Here is a 27,652-nt window from a genome sequence, read left to right on the forward strand (position 1 = left end):
GCACGGTGTGGAGAAAGCTAGTTGCTTAAGAAAAATAATAGGGAGCTGAAGAGATGGTACAGGTAACCCTGATGCGATTCCTGGCACCACAGTTCTCTGAGCATCACCAAGTGGCACTGGAGGCCCTGGGAGCACTGTTGGGGTAACCATCATGATCCCCAGCACTGCACAACCTGAGCAGCAGCCTCAGGCCCTCGCAATGAACCAAACGGTATAGCTGGTGGAGAGCCACCGAATGCTCAGGCACCCTGAGCACCACAGGAGAGTCCCCTCTCCCGAAATCCTAAAGTGTCACTGGGATGAGCGTTTGAAGTGTGCACAATGGAGGTCTCAGATGCGTAACCACAGTGGAGAAATGCTCAATTTGGTTTGGGGTTATTTTTTCTCAGTGCTTACTCCTGGCTCTGTGCTCAAGGGACCATATGTTGTGCCAAGGATCAAGCCGGCAAACACCTACCCCTGTACTATATCTCCAGCCCCAGGAAACTCTGTTTTAAGAAAAATGGGCCATCTGCTCCACAACATTTGCTAAAACTTGGTCATCTCTATAACAGTCAAAGCTGGGCACATGAGCAAAATCTAGAAGAAAAATAGGGCAGATGAAAACGGTGTTTTGTATTTTCATTCATTTTCTTTACAATTTCATTTACAGAGTGAGTACTGATAACTGCTCATTTCTATCCCTGCCTAGGCAATCAGGGTGAGCTTTCTCTAAGAAAATAATCCAGAAATTAAGGAATAAAAGTGGCTTTCTCCCCACCCCCCACAAGGAAAATGCCTTTTTTAAATATATGTGTGAGAAAGTAGCTAGGATTGAATTAAGATTGAATAGTTATTTATATCTCTTTCCTGTTTAGCCCTTAACAAAGTTCAGACCGGCATTTTACAATCAGCTCTGGATAAGATTTCCCAGAATAACCCTGATGTGGGGTCTGCTGGTAGGGAGGACCCTAAAACTACATCCTGCAATTCACACCCTCTGAACACAGTCTGCTAAACTCAACAACTTCAAAACAAAAAACAAAACGTCACCACCCCATTTCCTCCGCCCAGCCCTGGAAATGGCAAAACACAAAGAAGGGGAGAGGAGAAAGAAAAAAAAATTAATAATCATGGTTAGAAACAAAGGCGGGTTGCGGGGAACATGAATAGTTCTTGTATTTTTTTAAATGGTGCAGTAACTTCCTCTGCACAATCTGAAAAATAGATACACATAACAGAGAGAAATGTATGGCCTTTGTAACACATTCTTGGTGTGCTTGTAACATCTAGCTCATTGTCAACATCCCATTCATTTGATAAAAAACAGTTTGGAAAATGAACAGACACAACTTAAAAAAGCAAAGTGAAATAAAATAAAAGCAAAGTGTAACGGAACAACTGTGAGTTGGATCCCCAGGCATCCTGAGTACCACACAGGAGGCTCGCCTCGCCCTAAACCCTAAACCCTAAAAATCACAGGGGAGAGTGCATTGGAAGTCTGGAGATGGAAGGTGTCTGACGCACACTAGCGTATTCACAGTGGAGAAATGCTGGGTTTGGTTTTGGTTTGGTTCTTGCTCAGTGCTTAATCCCGGAGAGAAGTAAAAAGACAGAGAGAAGACAAAGATGATGTGTTTTATTGATGGAAGACTCTTGCACTAAAAGAAGTGTTCTACGTTTCTACACTGAAGACCATTCTATCTTCCTTGGGGGGATTTGGGGGGGGGGTGCAGAGGAAAATGTTGTTTGGACCACACGCAGCTGTGCTCAGGACTTAAGCCCTGGGCGTGTGTTCAGGGGACCGAATGAAGTGCCCAGGATCAAAGGAAGGTTGGCTCTGTGGAACTGCCTTGACTTCTGTACTGTCTCTCTGCCCTTAAAGATTATTTTTTTTTATTTTGTTTTTATTTGGGGACCACACTCAACAGTACTCAGGTGTCACTCCTGGCTCTGCGCTCAGGTGTACCTCCCAGTGGTGCTCAGGGAACCACGTAGGACGCTGCGATCAAACCCAAGTTGGCAGTGTGCAAGGCAAGAGCCTCACCCCTAAACACTTTTTTTTTTTCTTTTTGGGTCACACCCATCGATACTCAGGGATTACTCCTGGTTCTGCACTCAGGAATGACTCTAGCCACGTGCAAGGCAAACGCCCTACCCACTATACTATCGCTCCGGCCCTCTTCTGAAGACTATTATTTCTTAAAATAAATCTGCTTCTTGGCCAACAGATAGCTCAATGGGCTGAGTACAGACTTTGGATTCAGGAGGACAAGGTTTGATCCTTGGCATCCCACGGACCCCCAAATTAGCTTTTCTACCCCCAGAACTGCCATGTGTGGCCCCAAAACCAAAAAAAAAAGAAAAAAATCTAAAAATAACATAAATCTGTTTCTTCCCAATCATTACCCTCCTGGTCTCTTCTTCCGCCAGCCAGCCCCGCCCATCATCTCCTTCAGAGAGTGTGCCTCCACGGTCAATAGTAATTTCTCCTCTGAGGTTCTTCTCATCCACCCACCCCCTCCACCAAGGCTCATCCACTTCCAATATTTCACCTCTTTACGCAGACACTCCCACATCTCTTGCTCTAGCCCTAACCTTTCCCCCAGACTTCCAGGATGTGTCTGCACAGACACCTTCGACTCAGCAGGGCTGGAATTCATGCCTAGATTTGATAATCCCGTGCACATTGTCATACAACCATCAGGCCAGCCACCGGGCTGAAATCAGGAACCCCTGCTTCATGCTCTCACCTCACCACCATTCCATCCCTTTACACTCTTCAATGTCACTTGGTGCTTGCTGCTGGGTCCCTGCTCCCTGTGTCTAAGTACCCGAGCCCTCTTCTCACACCTGGACCATCTGGAGATCTCCCTGCCTGCCCCAAACCCTTTGCTCACACTGCAGCCAAGTGATGTAGCTAACATGCAAAGTGATGGCTGCTGGCATTCTCCTCCTCAAGACCCTCCCGTAATTCCCCAATAACAAGTCAGGATGACATTGCGCAGGCAGAACCTATTACCGGGCAGTACGCAAAAAGACTTGATGGCAATAACACAGTGGATAGTATTACTGGCCCCCTTGTCTGAGGGAAGGAATCAAGGCCGGGAGGAGACAAGTAAGCTCCCCTGAGTTACTTAAGAAGCTGAGAACTGAAGCTGGGAGGGCCAATGCCAGACTCAATAGTCTTGAACCCACTGCTGATCTCCTCAGCTCATTTTACCCTGTCCTCCAAGACCAGCCTCTCCTGGGCCCTCTTGGACCACGATCATTTCCTACAATTCACTTAATACCGAGAGGCAAGGGGCAAAGTGTCCTCCGCAGAGCAGGCTGCAGAAGCACTGGCCAGAAGCAAAGCACACACGGCTGCTTTCCTCCGGGATGGCTCTGCACGCAGCGTCATAGCTCCGGCCCATCGGCTGCAGCTCCCAACAGCTCTGCCCAGCCTCAGCCCTCAGTGCCCCTCTCTCCACCACCGCCTCCCTGCCTGCCCTAGCTGAGGACTTCTTACATTTTCTTGATGTTACTTACAATGACGACTGTTTCATACCCCTGAGAGGGCAGTACTGGGAGAAAAAAAAAAATGCTAGACTCGGCCTCTAAATTTCAACCAGTGGAAAGTGAATCCGCAAAGTATACAAGAGGGCTTAGAGCTGCCTTGAAGGAGCCAGAGAGATAGCACAGGGCTTAGTAACTTGCCTGCAACCAACCCTGGGAAAGAAAGAAGCAAAAGATTTCTAGAGCAGGTGAGGGGGAGGCACTAAATGACTTTTTTTGGTTTTGTCTTGTTTTTTTCTGAAAAGGGGATTGTCCCAAAATAAGGTTGGGGATCTGAATCCTCTCTCATCTTTTCATGTACAGGTAAGACACTGCAGTATAAGGAAGAGGCCTGAGTTTAAGCTACTTGTTAAGTCTCAAAGTTCCAGTAAAAAATCCTCCTTCCCTGACTCATGGTCCAGATTTGAGCTGTGTAATTACTTCACGGAACATTCTGAATTGCCAAAAACAAAGCATTCTAACCAGAGCTCTCCCAGGTCAAGAAAAAGGCAGCCACACTGAACGAGTTTTTCTCACATCTGGAAGGAAGTCTGTGACGTGCGTATTTTTTTTTTTTGTAAATCAGTGAATGTATACTTTTTGTTTGTTTGTTTTTCATTCCAAAGTCTTTCTATTCCTGGGGGACAAAATATGAACTGAGAAACATGGTTCTGAGAAAGAAGTAGAAACGTTTACTATTGCCAATTTTTTGTGACCCTCAAATTCAGTTACGCGATCCCATCTGGGAAAAACTTAAAGTAGGCTGACTTTAGAGTTATAGTTCATTATGTAATTGAGATAAGCAATCAGTTTGTTTAAAGGTAGGACACATTATAAGTAATTGTATAAGTTAAGCAACCGGTGAGCTTATTAGTATTCTATAAGATAAAAGTACTTCCCCAGATTTTGGCAATCTTTCAGGACCACTACAAAGTTTCCTAAGAAATAGGTCCATATGGCCTTGGGACTTGCAACTCCAAGTGGTAGTGATTTTCCACTACCCAAAAATTAGATCATGAAGATCCTTTGCCAAGTAACAGAAAAGTTTACAAGATTGTTCTCAGTTTCAAGATGTGCTTACATTTCACTTTGCACACTCACTATAGAGCTTCCATCCACAAGCCTCTCTGATGTAAGGATTCTGATTAGAAACAAAGACAGAATTAGTTATGTGAACCTTATTTTTCAACACTTTGGAGTGTCACAAAACAATGTCCTAAATCCTATGAGGATTCCACTATTACTAGATACTTTTTCAGGATCAGAAGACCAGTGGCGTCTGGATTTTCATTTATGGTTGATTTTAACACACTAGTCTAAAAGGATTTGATGAACATAAAGTAATAGCATCTCTTAGAACGGAGGTTTCAAACCACAACTGCTCAGAGAGATAGCACGGAGGTAGGGTGCTTGCCTTGTATGTGACTGCACCCCAGTTTAATCCCACATATGGCCCACATGGTCCCAGGAGGACCACTGGGAGTGATTCCTGAGCACCACTGAGTGTGGTCCTAAAACAAACCAAAAGCAAAAAAAACCTCTGTTTTGTTCAAAAGGGCCTTTCTGCTCCCCAGCACCCAGCTTGATGCTTGGCCCATTACTGAAACAATTCTGTTCGAAAGTGATTTTTGTCCTGAAGACAAAAGAGATGGGACAGGTAGCGAGGTCAGGAAGCTTCCATATAGATCTCCTGACACCACTTCTTCTGATACCACACTCTAACCACAGAGCTGCCCAAGTCACGTGCAAGAACAGACTAGAACCTGAGGGAACGGAAGAGGGCAGAGAACTTTCCCACAACCTGACCTTTCACTGCACTGTAATCCGATGGCAATGAAATCCCCATTAGCAACCTGCTCTCCTCCATGCTGTTGACATATTACAGTCCCCGAAATATTATGCATGGCATAAAACAGGGGGTGGTAAAGGTGGGTGATCCCAAAACCAAGAAATTTCTTTAAAAATCCCTCCTTTCTCATCTGTACCTTTCTTTATACTCAGAGAAGCCCTTTCAAGTACCCTAACTTGGGACCGGAATAAGAGCTCAAAGAGATGATGTGCATGTTTTTGTTTGCAGAAGGCCTGGGTTTGATCCCCAGCACGCACAAGCATTAAACTAGGAGTAACCCCTGAGCACCACCTAGGGTAGCCAAAACAGCAAAATATAAGACCAAATGCCCAGGCCCCATCTCTCAAGGCAGCTCCTCTTCGAAACTGCCAATGCTCCATCTCCAAATTTCAGAGTGCTCACGGCATCTCCCAGACAACTGCCATCGGCTCTACTGTACGTCTTCACCAGAAATCCTTTTCTGCCACAAAGACAAAGACCTGCATCCAGGAAAGCCTGGGACTGTCCCTTTTCCTGCAAAGCGCACCAGCTGGCCCTGGCCCATGGTAGGTATTCATTCCCAAGTCGCACAGAGCAAGCAGGACTCAGGCACAGCGTGACAGCTGCCAAGTGGGGCTGGCGGGACCTTCCTGTCCTCCCTGGGTAGGATCTCGTGGCGACTTTATCATCTGTCCTGACCTAACAGACTTGCACCCGCTTCCCAACAACAGGGCCATGTGAACAGACACGTGTCCTTACCAAAGGACGCCATGACCTTGCTTTCCCCATCTGGAAAGATCAACATTGGAAGAGCAATGAGAGAAGAGGGACGTGTTATCACAAAATTATTTATACAAAATACAATAGGGAATTATTTGCAAATCATAGTAGTACAGAGCACAGGCTTCTCTTCTTTGCATTTTGGACACTTAGCAACTCACCCGTTGCTTTCCACAGCTCTTTGCTTGTTTTTCAAAACTGTCGCCTCAGCCCTGCTATGATCTGGGCCCACTGTCGTCTAGGCTGTTTAGAGACAAGGTCTGGGAAAACTAAGCATGATCGTGAGCCTCTCCTGGCCATAACTTTCTAACTTTGTTTTCACTCTCTGGATTCTTCCATTAATTTATTTAGGTGAGATAAGTGTCCTGGCTGTCTGTGCTCAGGGCTTACTCCTGGCTCTGCGTACAGGGATCATTCCTGGTGAGACTCAAGGGACTGTACAGGGTGCTGGGGACTGAACCCGAGTTGGCCGTGTGCAAGGCCAGGTGCAAGGCAAGTACCTGCAGTACTATCTCTCCAGAATTCTCCTATTCTGGGAATTTACATTCCCACACAAGACTAGCCCCTGACATGGACACATATATAATTACTTAAGGTGATTTTCCAAGCCTAATCCAAATTATTGTTTTTCAGTCTTCAGTGTGTGTTTTTAGTGACTGGGTAGAAAAGTATATGTAGAAAACAGGAGGCCATTAGACCAACGCTGTCTTTAACACCTTAGTAGCCCATGTAACCTAAGTCAGAAATGTCTTAAGGTTAAAAAATCAAAACAGGGGGGTAGGGGGGAAGAGAGAGAGAGAGAGAGAGAGAGAGAGAGAGAGAGAGAGAGAGAGAGAGAGAGAGAGAGAGAGAGAGAGAGAGAGAGAGCACAAAGTGTGGCTAGGGCACTTGCCTTGTATGAGGTTCACCAAGGTTCAATCCTTCAGTACCGTATTTGGTACTCAAGCACTGCCAGTGTGATCCCTGAGGACAGAGTCAGGAGTAAGCCTGAGTACCACTGGGTGTAGCCAAAAAGGGAAAAAAATCAGAACTTAAGCTCAACCAATCACAAAGGAGCTTCAAATTTGCCTTCCCCAAATAATGCAGGCACGTTAGCTTCGTTTCCTCCTTTTGTCTATTAAGCCTCTATGCTCTGTAAGCTCCAGTCATGGCTGACTCCTCACCCAACCCCCAAACTGGTACGGCCTAATTTAATTTTTTTGCTGAAATTCTAAATTTTTTAAAATATACCTCTGTTGCTCTTTTAACAGAAGTTGAAACAGAATGTACCAGAAATGAAGGAGAATGTCAAGATCTTAAATATACAAACCACCCTTAAAGACATAAGGAAAAAGTTCAATTTGCAAGTGGGGGGGTGAGGCGGGGGAAGCACACTAAAAACGTTTAGGTGGTAAGGATTATGCTTTGATCCACTTTAAATTATAATATCTACTTTAGCTGTTGTTTTGTTCTGTTTCGGGGCCACACCTGGCAATGCTCAGGACTTACTCCTGACTCTGCACTCAGGAATCACTTCTGGCAGTGGCCCAGGAATCAGATGGGGCACCAGGGACCGGACCCAAGTGGGCCACATTCAAGGCAAGTCCCTAACCCTCTGTACTATCCCTCTGGCCTCCTAAGTTATAACATCTTGAAGTTGAAATAAGAGGGTCTCTTCTGCTCTGGTCGGGTTGCTAGATATAAGGAGCACATAATGTTTCTGAAAAGATGTTAGGAATAACTGTTGGGGAGGGAAAAAAAAAAAGACTGAAAGGATCCACTTTCAATGCGGTAAGTTCATTGCTAGGAACTGACTAAAAGGTGATTACCATCGATATTTATATTAGAAATGAACCCTGACCCTGCCCATCATGGGACAGCCTGGAGGGGGCGTGGGGGGAAGGGGACAAGGTAAATAATAATTACCTTGATCCAGGGACACTTCACCCAAAGGGCTCAGTCACAGGCAGGCCAACCCCTGAGCTGAGCTGGACTGACAAATGGGATCAAATCCTTCCTGTGAGGGATCCCCACTGAGGAAGGCAGCCCTACTCGAAGGCTTTGGTCCTAAGGGGTTCTGAGTCGGGATCGAGGGCAGCAACCACACCATACAGCTGAGATCAACATAAATAGCAAAGTGAACCCATTGGATTCTTTCCCGTCTGACTCTCAGAACCAAAAAAAAAAATGCAAACACGGTTGGCTAAGCCAGAGCCGGAGTATCTAGCTGCTGGTCAGAGGAGAGGCGTGGGTTTCCTGTTGGTAAACACCTGCCCGCTTCCTAAGCCCACACAAAGAAGTGCCTCCAGCAAAACAGGGATCCGGGGACTTGTTTTCCGACCGCAATTGCTGGTTTCTTCTCTGCCGTGGGTTTCTGCTCAGAGCCGTATATAAACACTGGAGTATTGACTTACATTACTGGCTGCCATAACAATAACACCTTGTATGTGCAGAACACGCCGGAGAGGAGGAGAGGGAGCTGCTGACGACACCGGCTCAGTCCGTCAGCCGGTCATGGCCACAGGCAGCTCTGGCTGAACGAGTTTCAGAAACCCAATGCCAGTGTGACTCCTTTAAGTCCAGGTCCCCTGCTACCCTCCTTCCCCAGTACTACGAATGAACTCCCACCACTCCCTCTTTCTCGGACATTACAGACTCGTTAGAATGAATTTCCGAACTTCCAGCCGTTTTCTCTCAAAATATCCAAAGATGGTATCTGTTGCTTCTTGTTTGTGTATGTTGGGGGTTACTCACAGCTGGTGCTCGGGGCTTGATCCTGACTCTGCACTAAGGGATCACTCCTCTTGGTGAGAAGGGGACCAAATGCGGTGCCAGGGATCGAACCAGGGTCTGATATATGCAAGGCAAGCGCCCTCCGGGCTGTACTATTGCTCCAAGCCCCCTGACACTTCTGAGTCTGGTGTCTTGCCTTTGGTACTCCAGGAAATAATGAAAATATAGAATAGGGCCTAAAGGTCCTCTGGCACAGGAACACGAAGAACACAAATCTCATAGGAGACACAAATGCTAAGAGGATAGAGGGCTCCAGCTAAGCTGGTTTAGTACTTAGCAAAGAAAGAAAACTGCTCCGTGTGTCAACCCTTATTTAAGAAAATGCCTCAGAAAATATGCAACTTGTTTCTCCTGTCTTAGAAGGACAGTGCTCTACAACAGATGAAACTCTGGTTGCAAAGAAACGAATCTCTGGTTGTTCAAGGACCATCGTCCTGGTCAGAGAATTCCTGAACTGGAAGAAACTTTTGGACAATACAGTGCAACCCCCTTTTACACAAACTTGAGGGAGGCCAGGAAATATGGCCCAGGGTCATCAAATCATGCTGTTCTGTCTAATCCCATCCTGAGTCATCAATGAATAAGGCCACCAACTGCCCAACTCACCCATCTCAGAACTTAGACTGCAGGTTAGATGTAGCACTCCAGCACTGTCATCCCATTGTTCATCAATTTGCTCGAGTGGGCATCAGTAATGTCTCCATTGTGAGACTTGTTACTCACAATGGCATATCGAATACAACACAGGTAGCATGCCAGGCTCTGCCTGTGCGGGTTAGATGTAGAGTATGTAAAATCTTGCTTCTCTGGTGACATGTTGGAGTATGAACCACAGGGCACCAAGGGGAAGTAAGTTTCCCAGCCTTTTTAAATTTTTATTATTCTTTATTGAATCACCATGACATAAACCATCACAAAGCTGTTCATGATTAGGATTCAGTCATATAATGACACAACACCCATCCCTCCACCAATGTACATTTCCCACCACCAATGTCCCCAGTTTCTTTCCCACCATCCCCCCACACCCCCTCCTCCCTTTATGGGGGGCACTTTTGTTCCTTCTCTCTCTCATTCCTTTTGTGCATTATGGCTTGTAATACAGGTACCAAGAGTTTGGTACCTGTATTTGGTTCATGTCTGTTCAGTGAGTTCAGTATTTTTAGCAAACTTCCCTACCTTTCAGTCAAACCTTGTAGAGGAAGACAGATCATGGGAAAGCCCTCGCACACCTTCAAGGAGTCAGGGGCTGAGGGGGAGGGGGCCTCGATTCAACACAGTATAGAAGCTAAATCCAACAGGGCCTTCTCTGGGTCCCAGCAGGAGCAAGTCCTGTCCGAGAGTCATGAACACTTAGCCCACCGGCTCTATCATGGCTGTGAAGCAGCCTGCCCAGTGCCAGGGTTTCCTGCGGGAGATAACTCCCTCTTCCTGCCCACCATGCCCAGCCATGGGTCTCATTTTGTTTTTCAATGTCTGGCGTTTGTGGTTTTCAATCCAGCTGGATCAAGTGTACTAACAAGGTAGATGTTTGATAACATCTCACGCAGAAAGGCCTTCTGCAACAATCAGAACATCCCTCCGGGGTCAGGAAGCCCTATGGAGCCAAACGCCTGACCTAACTTACAGTAGCTATTCCATAGATTCTGGCCAAACTGAGCCCATGGAAGATATGGAAACGGTGGGGCTAAATTGCCAATAAACCCAGACAGCCAGAACTTTGCGTATGATTACATTTGAGTCATACGGCTTGGGCAATAAATAAATACCCAGAAAATACCCAGCCTGGTTCTCTCCATTCACCAAATAGAAAAATGAGGCCAGGCACGGGGCAGGCAAGTTACTCCACACTTAACTGTCCCATAGGTCACCAAGCACACGACCCTTCACACACCACATACCATTAGTCACCACATCTTTGGGATACCATTTGTTCTTCCTGCAGAAGGAACAAGCAAAACTATCAGAAGACTCCAGTCATTGGGGCCCCCTCAGACTGAGGCTTTATATTCTTTCACCCCAAAAGTCAAATTGCTAAGTTTAAATAATTAAATATGCAGAAAAGAGTTTGCCATGGGGATGAGGAAGAGGAGAGAAAGCGGGAGCCATTGGTAAAGGGACACTGACACCGGGGGTAGGGGTGGAGTTTGAGCATCATATGTCTAAAATCCTATTATGAACAATATTGAAAACGATAGTGCCTAAATAAAAGTACAGAAACAATTACCAGTTCAAGTAAATCAGTGTCCTGTGTTTATCTGGGATAACGCATACTTTCAACACAGGGCCTTCTCTGAAAATGATTGGGTCAATAGAATATGTAGTCAAAGTTGAACGCTTACTTATATGCATTTTAAGAGCATTTCTCTTCAGGATTTGAATCTCAACCTCTCCAATCTAAGCAACCAATCTTCCCAACAATCCTTTCAGTGCAGTACCCATCCATCTAGCACACAGGTTCCAAAGAACAAACAGACACTCCCACCTCAATTCAGTATCTCTCCTTCCTTGCTTCTTTCCATCCTTCCTCCCTGCCTTCCATCTTTCCGCCTTCCTTCCTTCATTGTTTGGCTAAGTTTCTGGTTTCAATGCTGATTTAAGGCCCTGGCTAACCTCACAAGAAGCAGAATGGGCAGGACCTTAACGCGAATTTCCTTCAACTTCATCACATGTCAGAAAAGAACTTCATCACATGTCAGAAAAGAACAGCAAGGTCCAGATAAGGTGTGTTACTCAAAGTCACTGAACTAAATGGCCAGGTCTGAATCAGACGCTCGTTTTGCAATCACAAATCCGCCTGCCTTTATGGGACTATTTTTGAGACTGTCTCTTTCCTAAAATAAAAAAAAAAATTAAAAAAAAAGCTCAAACTCTAGTTATTTTCATTCTTAATAACTATGCCCCTATTTCATATCCTAACTATGCCCCTATTTCATATCCTTGCTTAGAGTTTGCTGGGTTTTGATCTTTCCCCTCATAACAGCAAGCAATTATTTTCCTCCTTCCCATGACAGCAAACAATTGCTACTGTAAATAAAATCACGGCAGAGTACACCGATCTTCCCTTCCTGCCAGGCCGAACAGAGAGCCCCTTCCTCCATCACTCCTCCTGTGATCTCAGCCAGATGAATATTTTTCAAGTTCCAAATCTGTTAAAAAGTTTTATCTAAGGCCTGCATTAGCTTACTTTTTCCTCCCACACAAAAATTCAGCTTGTGTTCCTTTCAAGTTAAAAGTTTAGATAGGAAATTAGATGATGAAATTCATTGAAATGAACAGGCGCTATAATTCCTCTGGCCAGGCACTGACAAGTTTGGAAGCATAATGGGCAGACAGGGAGTTAGTGGGCAGTAAAACTTCGGGCTTATCTCCTCATCCAGGTTGGACTCATGTGAAGCGGGTGGGGAGAGCAGGATAACAATATAGCAAATTTTCCACACTGCTGCCTGCAATTGTTAGGAACACGCTAAGGCAGAGATTACAAGGTCAACAGCATAAGAATTACACACAGCCTTTTTGAAAAAAGAAGGAACATTCTTCAGAGGCCAAAGCAAGTTCTGCATTTGTAACAACTGAAACTGCAAAATAATGAATTCTAATTTAGAGATTTGGGGAATAACCCAACTGCAGGTAGTAATTTGCATGCTGACTCTGTACCAGCTAAAGCTGGAAAAAAGTGACAGCCTTTCCACATGCCCCAGTTAACCTATCACTCCCGCTGTTAACAAATGAAACAAGATTAGATAGTAATAGAATACAGTGAAGTCAGGTTTGTTCAAAAATTTTTTTATGTACCCTCACAGCACAAAGAAAGAAAGAAACAAAGAAAGAAAGAAAGAAAGAGAGAGAGAAAGAAAGAAAGAAAGAAAGAAAGAAAGAAAGAAAGAAAGAAAGAAAGAAAGAAAGAAAGAAAGAAAGAAAGAAAGAAGAGAGAAAGAAAGAAAGAAAGAAAGAAAGAAAGAAAGAAAGAAAGAAAGAAAGAAAGAAAGAAAGAAAGAAAGAAAGAAAGAAAGAAAGAAAGAAAGAAAGAAAGAAAGGAAGAAAGAAAGGAAGAAAGAAAGGAAGAAAGAGAGAGAGGAAGGAAGGAAGGAAGGAAGGAAGGAAGGAAGGAAGGAAGGAAGGAAGGAAGGAAGGAAGGAAGGAAGGAAGGAAGGAAGGAAGGAATCACCATTTAAAAAGAATTGGGGACCCTCTGCACCTAAAGACTTTGATTCCAGAGACCTAACACATTCGGGCATCCTGCGCAGCTTCTAATAGCAATGCACTGGGACTGCGAACTGGGCTGCAACTCTGCTGCCCGGGGATGGATTTTTCCTCCCCACCCTGTCTTCCTGCACGGAGAATGGCGGCGGCACCCACATCACAGGTGCCATCTTCTAAGAGGCCTAACCCAGAAGTATTCAATTTTTACACTTGGGGCTCCTAAGGACTCATGGGAAGGGGGTGTAACCGGCACGCCCTCGGCCCAGATAAATTCGGAGCTGCTGAGAGTGAAGTGGACCCTCTGCGCCTAAAGACTTTGATTCCAGAGACTTCTTACAGCAATGCCCTGGGACTGTGAGCTGGGCTATGCAATTTCTGGCAGAATTTTCCCTGGACTTTATACAGAAATCCAAAACCATGCGGACTTAGCATCTATAATTGTCAGCAATGTGAAACGGTTCCTTTTGAACAGGTCTGACTTGGGGGGAAACTCCAAATAATAACAGTACGTTTTTGTTGAAATATTGAAGGTTATTAATGTAGCAGCCACCTCTCTGGACCGTGAACTAAGAAAACGCCCAACACCGGCCAAAAAGAGGAAATATCCCTCTTTCCCGGTTGTTTCCCATTTTCAGGGAGAAACGCGGCGTAGCATACACCATACTATGAGGCGCAGGAAGGGGGATGAGGGGGGGAAAAAAAAAGGAAAAGAAAAAAAAAAGAGTTATGTACTTGGAGCAGTGGGGCTACATATCTCTTCATTCCCAGCAATGGAAAACTAATTATCAAATGCTTCCTTGGTAGTAGGGCTGTCCTTCTTGGGTGGAAACTCCAACAACAATAGTGAGTTTTGTGTTGAAATATGGAACGTAATCAAGGTAAAGAGAAAATGAAGTAAAATTCATTAGTTATACAGTAGGGGGTGGGGGGTGGGGGCGGGGGGTATGCTGGGGTTTTTGGTGGTGGAATATGGGCACTGGTGAAGGGATGGGTGTTTGAATATTGTATAACTGAGACATAAACCTGAGAACTTTGTAACTTTCCACGTGGTGATTTAATAAAAAGTTTAAATAAATAAATAAATAAAAATAAAAAGGTAAGAATTGGGGCTGCAGTGATAGTATAGAGGGTAGGGCATTTGCCTTGCACACAGCCTACCTGGGTTCAATCCCTGAATTCCATATGGTCCCCCAAGCACCGCCAGGAATAATTCCTGAGCACAGAGCCAGAAGTAACCCCTGGGCATCGCTGGGTGTGACCCAAAAAGCAAAAAAAATAAAATAAAATAAAATAAGAACTGAAGGGGGGAATAGTATTTCAGCTAAGGAGAGTAAAATAACAAGAAAGAGAAGCTTCCTCAATCATCCTCCAAAATGCTATGGCTCCATGGAGAAAGGAAGCAAGAAATGGAAGTAAGGTACTCAAAGAAACAATGAAGCCAAAAGAGACAAGAGAAACCCTACCTATCTGGAAGAATTCCCAAATGACACCCAGCCAGTCAGCTCCAGGGGAATAACCTGCCAGGAACGCACAGATGCTGACTTTGGACCCGTCAGTGATCTGAGCAACAGGCTTAGCAGTGACCCAGAGACAAATCCCCATTTCAACACTGCCTGCAGCCTAAGTATCTCCCACATGGTCCCTCCAATTGACACCTAAAGCCAAGATCACCCTTTGCTCCACAAGTTACCCCTTCACTGTGCTCCCTCTCTCAGGGAAAAGACAGTCCTCCATCCAGTCTTTCCTCCTAACCACTGGCTTTCAAGCCACATTGAAATAACAACTTGTTCTAAAATCCACATTTACAAATATGGTTGCTAACTACAATAAGATTTTTAGAACTCTAAATATCTAAGTTTTAAAAAAAGAGGGGGGGGCTAGAGCGATAGCACAGTGGGTAGGGCATTTGCCTTGCACGTGGCCAACCTGGGTTCAATTCCCAGCATCCCCAACCTGGGAATTGGTCTCCCAAGCACCACCAGGAGTAATTCCTGAGTGCAGAAACAGGAGTAACCCCCGGTGTGACCCAAAACAAAAAAATGAAGAAGAGGAGGAAGAAGAGAAGGAAGAAAGATGAAAAGAAGAGAGGAGGAGAAGGAGGAAGAAGAGGAGGAAGAAGAAGAGGAGGAGGAGGATGAGAACAATAACAAGGTGGGGCCAGAGCGACTGTACAGCATGTAGGGCGGGCACTGGCCAGCACGGAGTTGCTCCAGGTTGCATCCCTGGCACCCCATGCGGCCTCCCAAGTCTGCCAGGAGTGAACAGCTGAGCACAGAGCCAGGAGCACAGCTGGGTGTGACCCCAAAAACAATGAACGAAAACAAAATAAATCAGCTATCTTCTATCTTCAATCCAATGGTTTTACTCTTCTTGAGTTCGTGTATCTTTTCCACATCTAACACAATTTATTCTTGAAAACCACATACTGATTTATCACACTTTCCAATACATGAACTGAGTAGGTAACTGACATCTTAAATTTTCAACCTTTTCTGACCATAGGTTTGTTTTTTTGGTTTTTTGGGGGGTCACACCTGGCAATGCACAGGGGTTATTCCTGGCTCTGCACTCAGGAACCACCCCTGGCGGTGCTCAGGGGACCATATGGGATGCTGGGAATTGAACCCAGGTCGGCCTCGTGCAAGGCAAATGCCCTACCCGCTGTGCTATTGCTCCAGTCCCATCTGACCATAGGTTTTTAATACTTACCAGCTACAGTATGGAGCTAGAGAAAGAGCCCAGAGGCCTAGGGCACATGCTTTGCAGACAGGAGGCCTGGGCTTGATTCCCCATAGCACATGGTCCCAGAAGTACCAACAGGAGTGATGGTACCCCGTGCAAGATCCTGGGTCACTGTCACTGTCACTGTCATCCCATTGCTCATCCATTTGTTCAAGCGGGCACCAGTAATTGTCTCCATTGTGAGACTTGTTGTTACTGTTTTTGACATATCGAACATGCCACGGGTAGCTTGCCAGGCTCTGCTGTGCGGGCGAGATACTCTCGGTAGCTTGCCGGGCTCTCCGAGAGGGGCGTATAAATCAAACCTGGGTCGGCCACCGCAAGGCGAATGCCCTGCCCACTGCGCTATTGCTTCAGCCCGAGATCCTGGGTATGGCCCCAAAACAAATACCAATACTGTTACTACTAATAATAACGGTAGTAAAGAAGTTTTAAAATAAAAGCTTATCTATGGACTGAGTTTTAATAAGAAATGGTATTGTTCTACAATTGTTCAAAAATATGTAACTTGTTGATAAACCCATATACTGTAAAAAGTAAAACCCAAAAAAGTATCTTGTTGAGTGAGATGGGCTTGATGTTTTATACAGCATGGAGAACTGTTACAATTTATACCATAGCATCAATTTAATTGGTTGTCAGTGTTCCCTCTCTCCCTCCCTTTGTTGCTGCTACTGTGACACCACACTTAATTGTGCTACTCACACAGCTACAGTACTCATGGGGCCCCACACACTCATAGGATTGGAGGTCAAAATCCCGAGATCCGTAAACTACAGCCCTCTTTTCAGGAAACAAAAAGAGAGGAAGGAAGAAAGAGAAGAGGGGGGAGGGAGGAGGGAGGAAAAGAGGGAGGGAAGGAGGAAAAGAGGGAGAGAGGGAGGGAAAGAGAGAAAGAAAGAAAGAAAGAAAGAAAGAAAGAAAGAAAGAAAGAAAGAAAGAAAGAAAGAAAGAAAGAAAGGAAGGAAGGAAGGAAGGAAGGAAGGAAGGAAGGAAGGAAGGAAGGAAGGAAGGAAGAAAGAAAGAAAGAAAGAAAGAAAGAAAGAAAGAAAGAAAGAAAGAAAGAAAGAAAGAAAGAGAACCTCAGTGCCCCCTTGGAAATCTGCCTTCTTTAAGGCAACAAAGTGCACCCAAATTGTCCCTGGGACTACCTTGAACCAGACACTATCACCATAGCACCCCTGGGGAGAGAGGGAGCAGTATCTCCAGCTCTGCAAATGTTGCCAATGGCATTGCCCCCAGGATTGTACCACTGACTGTGATGGGGTGTGTATGGGTGTGTCTGTGTGTCTATGTATCTGTGTGTGTTTTATGTGCATGCATGCTCTGTGCAAAAAATCAAACCTAGGGCCTTAAACATGCAAGACACGCTCTCTATTACTGAGTTAAATCTCATCCTATTTTTCATATTTTTAATATGTACATACAAGTCCTGTAAAACTTGTTCTCATAATTGAGACAGTGGTGTGTTACTCAATTCTTTGAACTTCTAACTGAATCAAAAGCAATCTTATCGTGACTTATCAATATTATCTTTAATCAGCTTGCAAGTTGAGTCTAAGAGCTCTCAGTTTGTGTTTTTTTTTTTTGAAGGCAAAGCACAGAAAATTACTTACCATGCTATAGTAGAGCAATTTACTTTCTCAAAACTATTGCTATTTTTGGATTTTTTTTTTTTTTTTGCTTTGTGCCCTAGGTGTGTGTATGTTGGAAGGGGTTGGGGGAGGTGGCTAACCCCTAATACTAAAGCACCACAATGATAAGATTGAGAGGTGAGAACATGACTTTCTTGAAGTGGAAATAGAGTGGTTGTGAAATGGGAGAAGGTAAAGAAGAACATAAAACAGATGGACATGGAGTTCCTGAACAATCTCGGCCCTGTCCACTGATCTCTTGGAAGTCTGACTCCTTGAGGCTTGTACATACCAGTTTCAGAGTACTGAGCCTCCCTTCATTCCTTCCGCAGATACTCAGGAGGACCTGCCACATGCTTGCAGGATACTTCTCTGGCCCTGAGGAAAGAAAACCCGAAAAGCTCCATGCCCACAGGGGCCTTCCACCTGCACGCATGCTCTGTGACTCTTCAGGCAGAGCTGCCTGAGCCTCCTGGACCTGAGCAACAACCCTGTGACCCTGTCACCTCCTCTCCAAAGAACCGCATGCCCAAGTAGTCAACAACAATCACTGGGTCCCGACTGTGTGCCAGAAGCCCGGCCCCACCGAGTCTATGAGCACTGTCCGAGCTGGCCCCAGTGCCTTCACACCAGCTCACAGTAGAAAACTCACTGAATGGGGCTGGAGAGATAGCACAGCGGGCAGGGCGTTTGCCTTGCACGCGGCCGACCCGGGTTCAAATCCCAGCATCCCATATGGTCTCCTGAGCATGGCTAGGGGTAATTCCTGAGTGCAGAGCCAGGAGTAACCCCTGTGCATCGCCGGGTGTGACCCAAAAAGAAAAAAAAAAAAAAGAAAACTCACTGAACAAATAAAACAGAGTCCTACAAAATAAAGATCCAATCATCACACAGGCCTCTTATATTCTCCTTAAAAGCCTAATATGGATCTATTGGCTCAGGTTACACTCTGAAATGCAATTTTGTTCCCAAGCGATGGACATGAGTAACCAGTCTGGATAGGGACAGCATTCTAGCATAATTTTTAATCATTGACAAAACAAATTACTCTCTCCATCAAGAGAAAAGTCCTAGTGCTTAGGACTGAACGCTAAACACGAGTCAAGAAAACAAACTCAACCAACCATGAAAAGAGACAACCTAAAAACGCACATTTCCTAGGGTGGAAATTTCCATCAACAAGACATACTTTACTTAAGGGTCCAGCAGGACATCATTAAGTGGAAAATTAAATCTTGCTTATTTTTTTGTTTTTGAGCTACATCTGATAAGTGCTCAGGGTTTACTCCTGGATCTGTGCTCAGAGATCTCTCCGATGGGTTTGGGGGCTCGAGGAACTACATGTGATGTCAGGAATCAAACTGGGTTGGTAGTGTGCTAGGCAAGCTCCTTAACCACTACAGTATCTCTCCAGTCCATTAAAAATGTTTTGTTGCTAAATTAAATGACTCTAAAATCTCTTTTCTCTCTCTCTCTCTCTCTCTCTCTCTCTCTCTCTCTCTCTCTCTCTCTCTCTCTCTCTCTCTCTCTCTCTCCCTCTCTCTCTCTCCCTCTCTCGTCTGGAGTCTTGCCCAGTGATGTTCAGAAGTTACCCCCAGCTCATGCACAGGGCATTGTTCCTGGTGGTATTCAGAGGGCCATGTGGTGTCAGGAATTGAACCCGGACCTTCTGCAGGCAAAGTAAGTGCTTCAACTTCTCTTCAGTCCTCTAAATGTTTCTTGGGCCCCCAGGGTATATTCCCAGAAGTGATATTATGGGTCTTATGGAAGCTCAATTTCTAGCTTTTTGAGGAATGCCTCTATTATTTTTCAAAAAGGCTGGACCAGCTGGTATTCCCACCAACAACGAAGAGTCCCTTTCTCGCAGCATCCACACTAGCATTGGTTATTCTTGTTCTTTTTGATATGTGCCAGTCTCAACAATCAAATCATTGTTGATTTGATTTTCAACTCCCTGATGATTAGAAATGTAAAGCATTTTTTCACATGTCTTTTGGCCATTTGTATTTCTTCTTTGAGGAAGTTTCTGTTCTTTCTTCTCCCCATAAAATTCGCTTATGGATAAAGCGATAGCACAGTGGGTAGGGCATTCACCTTGCACACAGCCAACCTGGGTTTGATTCTTCCACCCCTCTCAGAGAGCCCAGCAAGCTACCGAGAGTATCTTGCCCGTACGGCAGAGCCTGGCAAGCTACCTGTGGCATATTTGCTATGCCAAAAACAGTAACAAGTGTCACAATGGAGATGTTACTGGTGCCTGCTCGAGCAAATGATGAGCAATGGGATGACAGTAATACAGTGATACAGTGATAGACGGCCATGGAGAATATCAAGCTGAGTGAAATGAGTCAGAAGAAGAGGGACAGACACAGAATGATTGGACTCATTTGTGGGATATAAAAAAAAACGTAATATGAGATTAATACCCAAGAACAGTAGAAACAAGGGCCAGGAGGACTGGTCCATGGTTGGAAGCCTGACTCAAGTGCTGAGGGAGAGGGAAGTTGGATGGTTGGAAATGATCACTCTGGATAAGAACTGTGTGCTGTATATAGGTCAAGGAACAAACATGATAATCCCTCCGTATTTGTATTGCAAACCATAATGGCAAAAGGAGAGAGAGAAAAACTAAGAAAAAGGGAGAAGAGGCAGGGGTCGGGGTCTTGAGAGAAAGGACAGTGCCTTTAGAGACATACATAGAGACAGGATGGGGGATGATGGGAGGAGGGAATCTGAGGACAGTGGTGGTGGGAAATATACACTGGTGGTGGGCTGGATGTTGGAACACTGTATGACTGAAACCTGACCCTGAACGTCTTTGTAAATCTGTATCTCACGGTGATAGAGTAAATAAATGTTTCTTATCAAGAAAAGAGCGCATCCACACCTCAGCAGAGATGGCTAGACTTTAAGAAGCATGCAAGCTACTAAGAAGCTTTCAGTGGAGTAAAGATTGGGACAAAGAAGAGAGTGACAAGGAGGGGATAGTCTCGGCACCCAGAAACTGAGAAGATGAAGCTGCAGCGGAGTGCGGAGGCTTGAGCCGAGTTCCTGACTGCTCGCTGGGAGCTGAGGAAGAAAGCAGAGGCAGGAGGCAGGGTTCGGGGTGCAGAGGGTTGGGGACAGGCTGCGCTGCTGCTTCAGAGGTGGACAGAGCCAAGGAAAGGCCGCTGAAGTCGTGTTGTATGGCAGCCTGCAGGGCGCGGCACGAGAGTGCCCATCTGGGGAGACACAGGAACACATTCCACAGACGAAAGCACCTAAACCAAACAGATTTTATCTCGCACTTCGGAGGGCTCTGATGTCAAGGAGACCAAAACATAACATGCTGTCCCATCCATCTCACACACTTCAGGGTGGAACTGGGTCGCTGCATAAACAGACATTGAGTTGGCAACTATGATTCTCAACAGGTTCACGGGACCTGAAACTTCAGGGGCTTGGAGAGATGGCTTAAGGGGACAGAGCTGGTGCTGTATGTGCCAGAGTCCTGGGTTTGATCCCCCATGTCCCATGGTCCCCCAAGCCTGGCTGGCAGTGATCCCTGGAGTACATGCACAGCCATGAGTTGTTCCTTGAGTACCAATAGGTGTGGCCCAAAATAGAACAGAAAAAGAAAATCAGGCAGCTTTAAAATTCCCTTGCTAAGAAAATGGGTAGTATTGGTAAGAAAGTCTCACCATACCTAAAAATACTACTTTGTTCATTAGAGGTCATATCCTACTATCCTACCTTCTGAGGTATTATTTTGTTTGGTTGTTTTGCTTTTGCTTTGGGGGGGGGGGGGGGCAGACCTGGAATGCTCAGGGCTCATCCCTGGCTCTATGCTCAGGGATCACTCCTGGGAAGGCCCGGGAACCCAATGCAGTGTCAAGGACCAAACCCAGGTCAAAGACAGGCAACGTACACCTGCGCCTTACCTACACTGTGCTATTTCTCCAGCCCTCTTATAAATCAGTTAACCCCCGCCTACACACTCCAAAGCAGACTCATAGAGAACAACTCTAACCACACACGTGCATATGTCTGTGGACAGTAGTGGACAGTAAGAGATACAATCACTTGATATCTATAAATAAAACATTCGATTTCTCCTCTTGGCCAATAAAGTCCCTTTCACTGAGAAAGCCAGAACTCAGAAGCCAGAACAGCCAAACTGCATGGAGCAGGCCCTACTGCTACACTTTGTGCTCCTTCACTAGGTGCATGGAAAAGGGACCTGTCACTGCACCTCTCCAGTCTACACATGACCCTGCGGGCAAGTGCGACAGTGCCCACTGCAGAATGACTGCCCTAAGATCCAGATTCCGTTCCCGCTTGAAACAGCCACTGACTTCTCTCTGTTAGGAAAATGCTTGAGGCTTTTCTGCAAAGGCAAAAAGATACATTTACAGAACTTTTATACAAACTAGCAAAGTGAAACTCCAGAATGCTCCTGCTTGCTACAGGACTGTTATTGCCCATTTTTCTCTAGTAGATCTTAGTTCAAACAGGCACTCAGAACCAATCATCGGGAGACATGACTTCACAGCATAGGCCCCCCGGCTTTCAGCTTGGACCAAGGGGGGGGGGAGAGGGGGAGGATTCACAATGGGACAGGAAGGCTGTCTGATGCTCCGGTGAACACTCCAGCCCCTAGCCTCCTCCTAGCCAGGACTTTGTGCCTCTGGCTCTGATGGCTATAGTCCCCCAACTCAGAGAAGGTTGGGGGCCAGGGCATGCACTCTCCCTCCCATTCCACAGGAAAGTCCTGCTTCGTGCCTACGTGCTTCTGGGCCCAGTTTCTGGTCCACAAACCAAGAGGTTCCTTCCAGGATCCTGTTCTCAAGGACAATCTCCTTCCACTGCCAAGATTTCAGACAACCACAGACCCACGATTGTAATGGCAACTCTTGGCCCGAGCTTACTTCCCCCTCTTCCTCCTGACCAGAACCAAGTGAGCACTGTCCGGTACCCCCAAATAGGCTCGAAGGGCCACATAACAGGGCTTCTTTTGTTTCCAAAGTTCAATTACTTCTTTGTAATGCATCACAACACTGCAACCAAGGGAACTCCCAGACTATCTCCTGAGCACAAGAAAGAAATCCAGCTCCGAAAGAGCGGCGCAGGTTTGGGCCTCAAGACTCCATCGTTTCACTCGGCTATAGCTCTCATCTCTGAAAACGTGCAAGTTCCTCTAACTGGGACTTACGTTTTCTCCGAGAAGAGTGAGGCAGAATTTCTTTTCTTTGCCTGCCTAAGTGAGGGCATCGACATAACCATCATTTCCTTACAAACGGAAAGTTCTGTCTACTCCAAACACTGGGGAGAAGGGTGGCTGACTTGTGTAGGATATCCTTTGTTGTCTCTGAGTCATGTTTTTTTTCCTAAATGTTTTTACACGAAGGGTTCAGCATGCATACAACTGTATACAACACATTTACTTTGAAACATGTTTGTTTTCAGCACACCCTTCCTGTATATATTCCATTTTGGCCTTGCTCGTTTCAGATTATAGAATCCTGGTGCATTAAAAAAAAAAAAAGTCAACTTTTATATCCTTTTTTTCTTTTAGTGCTTATTCACTTGCAATTTGGCAATAATTAAAAATGCATAAAAATAAAAACCAGGGCCAGAGAGACAGCACAGCAGGGAGGAGGTTTGCCTTGCACGCGGCTGTCCTGGGATGGCTCCCTCACATCCATATGGTCCCCTGAACACTACCAGGATTAATCCCTGAGCACAGAGCCAGGAGTAAGTCCTGAGCACAGATGGGTGTGGCCCAAATACTGAATTTAAACAAACAAACAAAAAAGTCAGACCAACCAACTACCTACCACTATTGTTCCTTGTTTTTTATAAGCTCATACTAACCTTTTAAAACCATCCTCCTCTCCTTTCTGATTTACTTAGAACATCTAAACAGACCGGAGAGCCTGGCAAGCTACCTAGAGTATCCTGCCTGCATGGGCAGAGCCTGGCAAGCTACCCGTGGCATATTCGATATGCCAAAAACAGTAACGATAGGTCTCATTCCCCTGACCCTGAAAGAGCCTCCAATCGTTGGGAAAGACGAGTAAGGAGAGGATGCTAAAATCTCTGGACTGGGAGGAATAGAGACGTTACTGGTGCCCGCTCGAGTAAATCAATGAACAACGGGATGACGGTGATACAGTGATACAGTGATCCAAACAGATGCTAGTAAAAGCATTGCAAACTTAGGTTCTTTGTCTAGAATTCACAGGATCTCCCTCTCTCCCTGTCTTCACAAAATACCCAAGAATTGTATAGAAATGAATTTCTCCCAGTTTCTGGACGCTGAGGTGCTGACAACATAGTGTGCTGGGAAGGGTGCTCTTCATGGGGGGGGGGGGAGGAAATGGGTGGGGCGGAGCATCTTCTCATAAAAACACTAAACCCATCCCAGGGACCAAATCAGATCTAGAGCTACTTATCTCCCTAAGCCCCCCGGCACTGCCCCCAGAGCACCAACACAGGGATGGCTCTCAGCATGCCCTGTGGAAGGAGAAATTTTGTCTGCTTTAGAATTACCCCACAGCCAGGGTTTCTTCACTGTCTGCAGGCTGAATGCCTGCAAACTTCCAGACCCAAGTTAATTGCTCCTTATTCCAACGAGTGCTCACAATTCCCAACCTCCAGGCTTCCAGGACTATGAGCTGTGAATGCCTAGCTGTCCAGCCGCCTGGAGACAGTGACACTCCGATCACCCGTGCAGAGTTACAGCTGACTATAACTGCCACAGTGCCCAGCCGGCACTGCCACACCGCTGGGCTCACCATGGCCTTCCTGCTGAGGCCACACTTGTGCTGAGCCTATGCCACCCTGTGCCTGGGCACGCAGAGGTCCTGGGACTCTTCCAACAGGCAACTTTGCTCAGGCAGGCCGCCTCAGCCCAAGCAAGACGTCCTTCTGAACCACAGCGCTGCCGCCGTCCAGTTCCGCCTCCCTCCGATCCTCACACCCTCCCTCCCTTCATTCTTCTCCATCCTGTTCCCACCCTCTTTATCTTCCATGAACATTTCCCCCAAGTCATCACTGGCAGACAACAGACATCGCTATTTGGCATCTGCTTCTCAAAGGACCCCTTGAAACTATTCACGGAGTAGCGGCACATGCCTAGTTCCTCAAGAACCTACCTGTCTCACTGGGAACAAATATGATGCTTGAAATTGGAAAATGATACAAAGCCAGAGTTCTGAGTAAGGATGAGAAATACATATGCATTTCTCATATAAATATAGGTATTTTTAATGATACACAGCTGAGACAAGCAGCAAGAAGCAAAGGTGACAGAAGGAACAGATTCTTTTCTTCAAATCAGATGAAGATAAACAGAACTGTGCGGGCTTTTACTCTGATGTAACTGAGGCTACCGTTGATGAGTCTGTGCCATGTGCCAGATGTTGTGCAGGTAAGTGACAAAGCCTAAAACGGGCTTGGCTTTCTGCCCTCAAGGAACTGAAAGTCAGTGCTTGGGTCCTTGACTCCCAAGTCCACAGGATTCTCGGTGTTCTCAATTTTCTGTGCACACAAATGCATATTCTCCCATGAAAGCCAGCTCCTTGCCCCTGACTTTTCAGCATTAATAAAAAAAAATACATAACAGGGGGCCAGGAAGATATAGAACTGTGGGTATGGCACTGGCCTTGTACATGGTCAACCCAGATTCAATTCACGACATCCCATAAGGTCCCCTGAACACCAGCAGGAATGACTTCTGAGTTCAGAGCCAGGAGTAATTCCTGAACACAGACAGAGATGGCCCCCAAACTATATAATAATAACAATAATAATAATTTTTTGAAAGTACATGACAAAAAAACTGTAAAAGAAAAAGTGGTCCTTCTCTCATTTTCCCCAGAAGACGGTTTCTCAACCTCCAGCTCTACTGCTTAGCTGCTTAGTCAGCGCTTTGCTAAACACTGAGCAATAGCCCCAGCCTCACCCGGGAAGCATATCACCCTCCTCATCAGGTCAATTAACCAAAACTGTCTGCAGACTCTGCCATGCACCCAGAGCATAAAACCACGCCCCACTGAGAACTGCCGCCAAGAGCAGCTACCAGTCCAAAGTAAGGCTTTTGATATATAGTTTATCTACCAACATCTGTAACCTGCAGATAACAAATGGTTACCTTTGCTGGTGTTGCCCGTTCTAGACATGAAATGATACTGAACACATTTTCTGTGACTTGTTTTCCTCACTCACCATTATGTTCTGGAGACAGATGCTTTGTATGTTGCATAGCCGTAGTTCAAATGTGTTATTTTTAGTTCACATATTTTAGGTGTATTGTTTTCTATGAAATTAATTAGACTTCCACAATGCACTAATCAAATACTTTACTGAGGACATCTGCATTCTTTCTGGTTTTTTTTTAGTTTATTTTTTAATTGAGTCACCATGAGAACAGTTACAGGGCTTTTAGGATCGAGTCTCAGTCATACTATGCTCAAACACCAATCCCTTCACCAGTGCACATGTTCCACCACCAATAACCCCAGCATACCCCCCCTCCAAACTCCCCCTCTGCCTGTGTGGCAGATGGTTTTCACTTCACTCTTTCCTTACTTTGATTACACTCAATTTTTGACAGGAAACTCACTATCATTACTTAGAGTTTTTCCCCCAACAGTCAGACCTGTTGGAATGGCATCATTAGATTGTATGTTTTCTATTGTTGGTATCAAATAACATAAGATGTTGCACGGTCGTGAAAGTGGCCGCCCGGATTTGGAATTCTGGTGTTAAGTCCAGAGGTATTTCTGCCAGCAGCCGCTGCATTCTGAGATTGGTTTCTGTGGCGCTGGGATCATGGCTGTTCAGGAGCGGAGGAGCTGTACATGGGCGACCACTCAGGGTCTCACTTGGGCAGGAGACAGGGCCAGTTCTGCCTCCCCCATTCAAGTGCTTCTGCTAAGAACCTGCCTGGCAAAAAATCTCTTTACAATTACACAATTTCTCTAAGGTATATATAGGGGTGCATTTGCTCAGCTAAAGAACATGGTGGCCTTAAACTAATTTTTTTTCCCAAAGTCTAAATCTACGTTCCCATCAGCAGTTCAGAACAATTTCCATAGCTCACTAGCTCTCCAGTGCTGAGTTCTCCACTTATAATTTCATGACATTTGGTACTGCAAAAATATACATTGCTTACCGTGTGAATGCCAATTCTACAAACAGCAAATGAGATCTGGATACATTCAGACATTCTCTACAAGATTAAAATAAGAATTAGAGTACAACCAATTGACCTTCCTCCTCTCCCCTTGTCTACTGCTTCCTCTTAAAAAAAAAAAATGCTTTCTTCTAACATTCACATGCAAGTGTTCTAATTTTTTTCCTCCCTTCTGCTTATTCTAGGTCAGTTCAAGTAAGGTGGGGATAATGAGGGGTGCAGTGTAATGCTGTAAAATGGGTCTACAAAGCAGATACTTCATCTTTCTATTCAACCGCGTCATTTAAGGAATGTGATTGACTGGCATGACTTAATTCCTCTTCTTTTAAATCCTACTCCAATGTTAAATGTTAATGATGTACTTTATAAGCTTTCTTTGGTTCGACTCTTAACAGGTGAGAGCATCTACAATCCTGATACCAGAAAGGAAAGTAATCTTTCTAAAAGGGAAAGTTAGTTACCTAGTGAAAGATATTTGGGCTGAATTACAAGAGAAGACTAAGAGGCAACTTCGTCTCAGAGTATCAACAACAGTTTTTAACTTAGGATTCACAACTTTTCATACCCACAGGAGGGTCAGATCCCTAAAGCTCCAGCCCACGCACAAAATCATGCCTGCCAAACACAAGGATTGATTTCTTCAACTGGAATGAGTATTTTTAGTACATTAAATTGGTATGTAGTCAAAATAGTCCTAACTTTATAAAGTTCTACTTTATTATTATGGTTCATCTGTGGAGTTTATAATGGCACAAATCTCTGCTACCACAGTTGTCTGTGTTGTTATGTTGTGTCAAGGAAGTGGAGTTACTGGGTCCCTAATTTCCATGGTGACCCAAGGTTCCCAAAGATGACTACTTTAGCAAGCCAAGAACTCCTACACAAGGCTGGTTCTGCAAAAGGCTCCTGCCTCTCTAGACAGTCACAAGAGACTGAACTCTATAACTAAAGGACAGTGATAGAAAAGGATTTAAAAGCAGGTTATATGCGTGGCCATTC

At 45.3% G+C, this 27,652-nt stretch overlaps 1 protein-coding gene across 2 annotated transcripts in view; it reads right to left on the reverse strand.

Moving 5' to 3' along the window:
• Positions 1–27,652, reverse strand: part of ARL15 (ADP ribosylation factor like GTPase 15) — a 444,530-nt gene that overhangs the window by 377,228 nt on the left and 39,650 nt on the right. Inside the window, exon 3 of one of the 2 annotated variants that reach the window (XM_055121201.1) lies at positions 26,633–26,689. The exons of the other annotated variant lie outside the window; for it this stretch is intronic. Coding sequence (XP_054977176.1) covers positions 26,633–26,686 — 54 coding nt within the window. The 5' untranslated portion in view covers positions 26,687–26,689. The remainder of the gene's footprint in view (positions 1–26,632; positions 26,690–27,652) is intronic. 2 annotated transcript variants of the gene reach the window in all.

Source organism: Sorex araneus, chromosome 1 (assembly GCF_027595985.1).
Source record: "Sorex araneus isolate mSorAra2 chromosome 1, mSorAra2.pri, whole genome shotgun sequence".
Taxonomy (NCBI): Eukaryota; Metazoa; Chordata; class Mammalia; order Eulipotyphla; family Soricidae; genus Sorex; species Sorex araneus.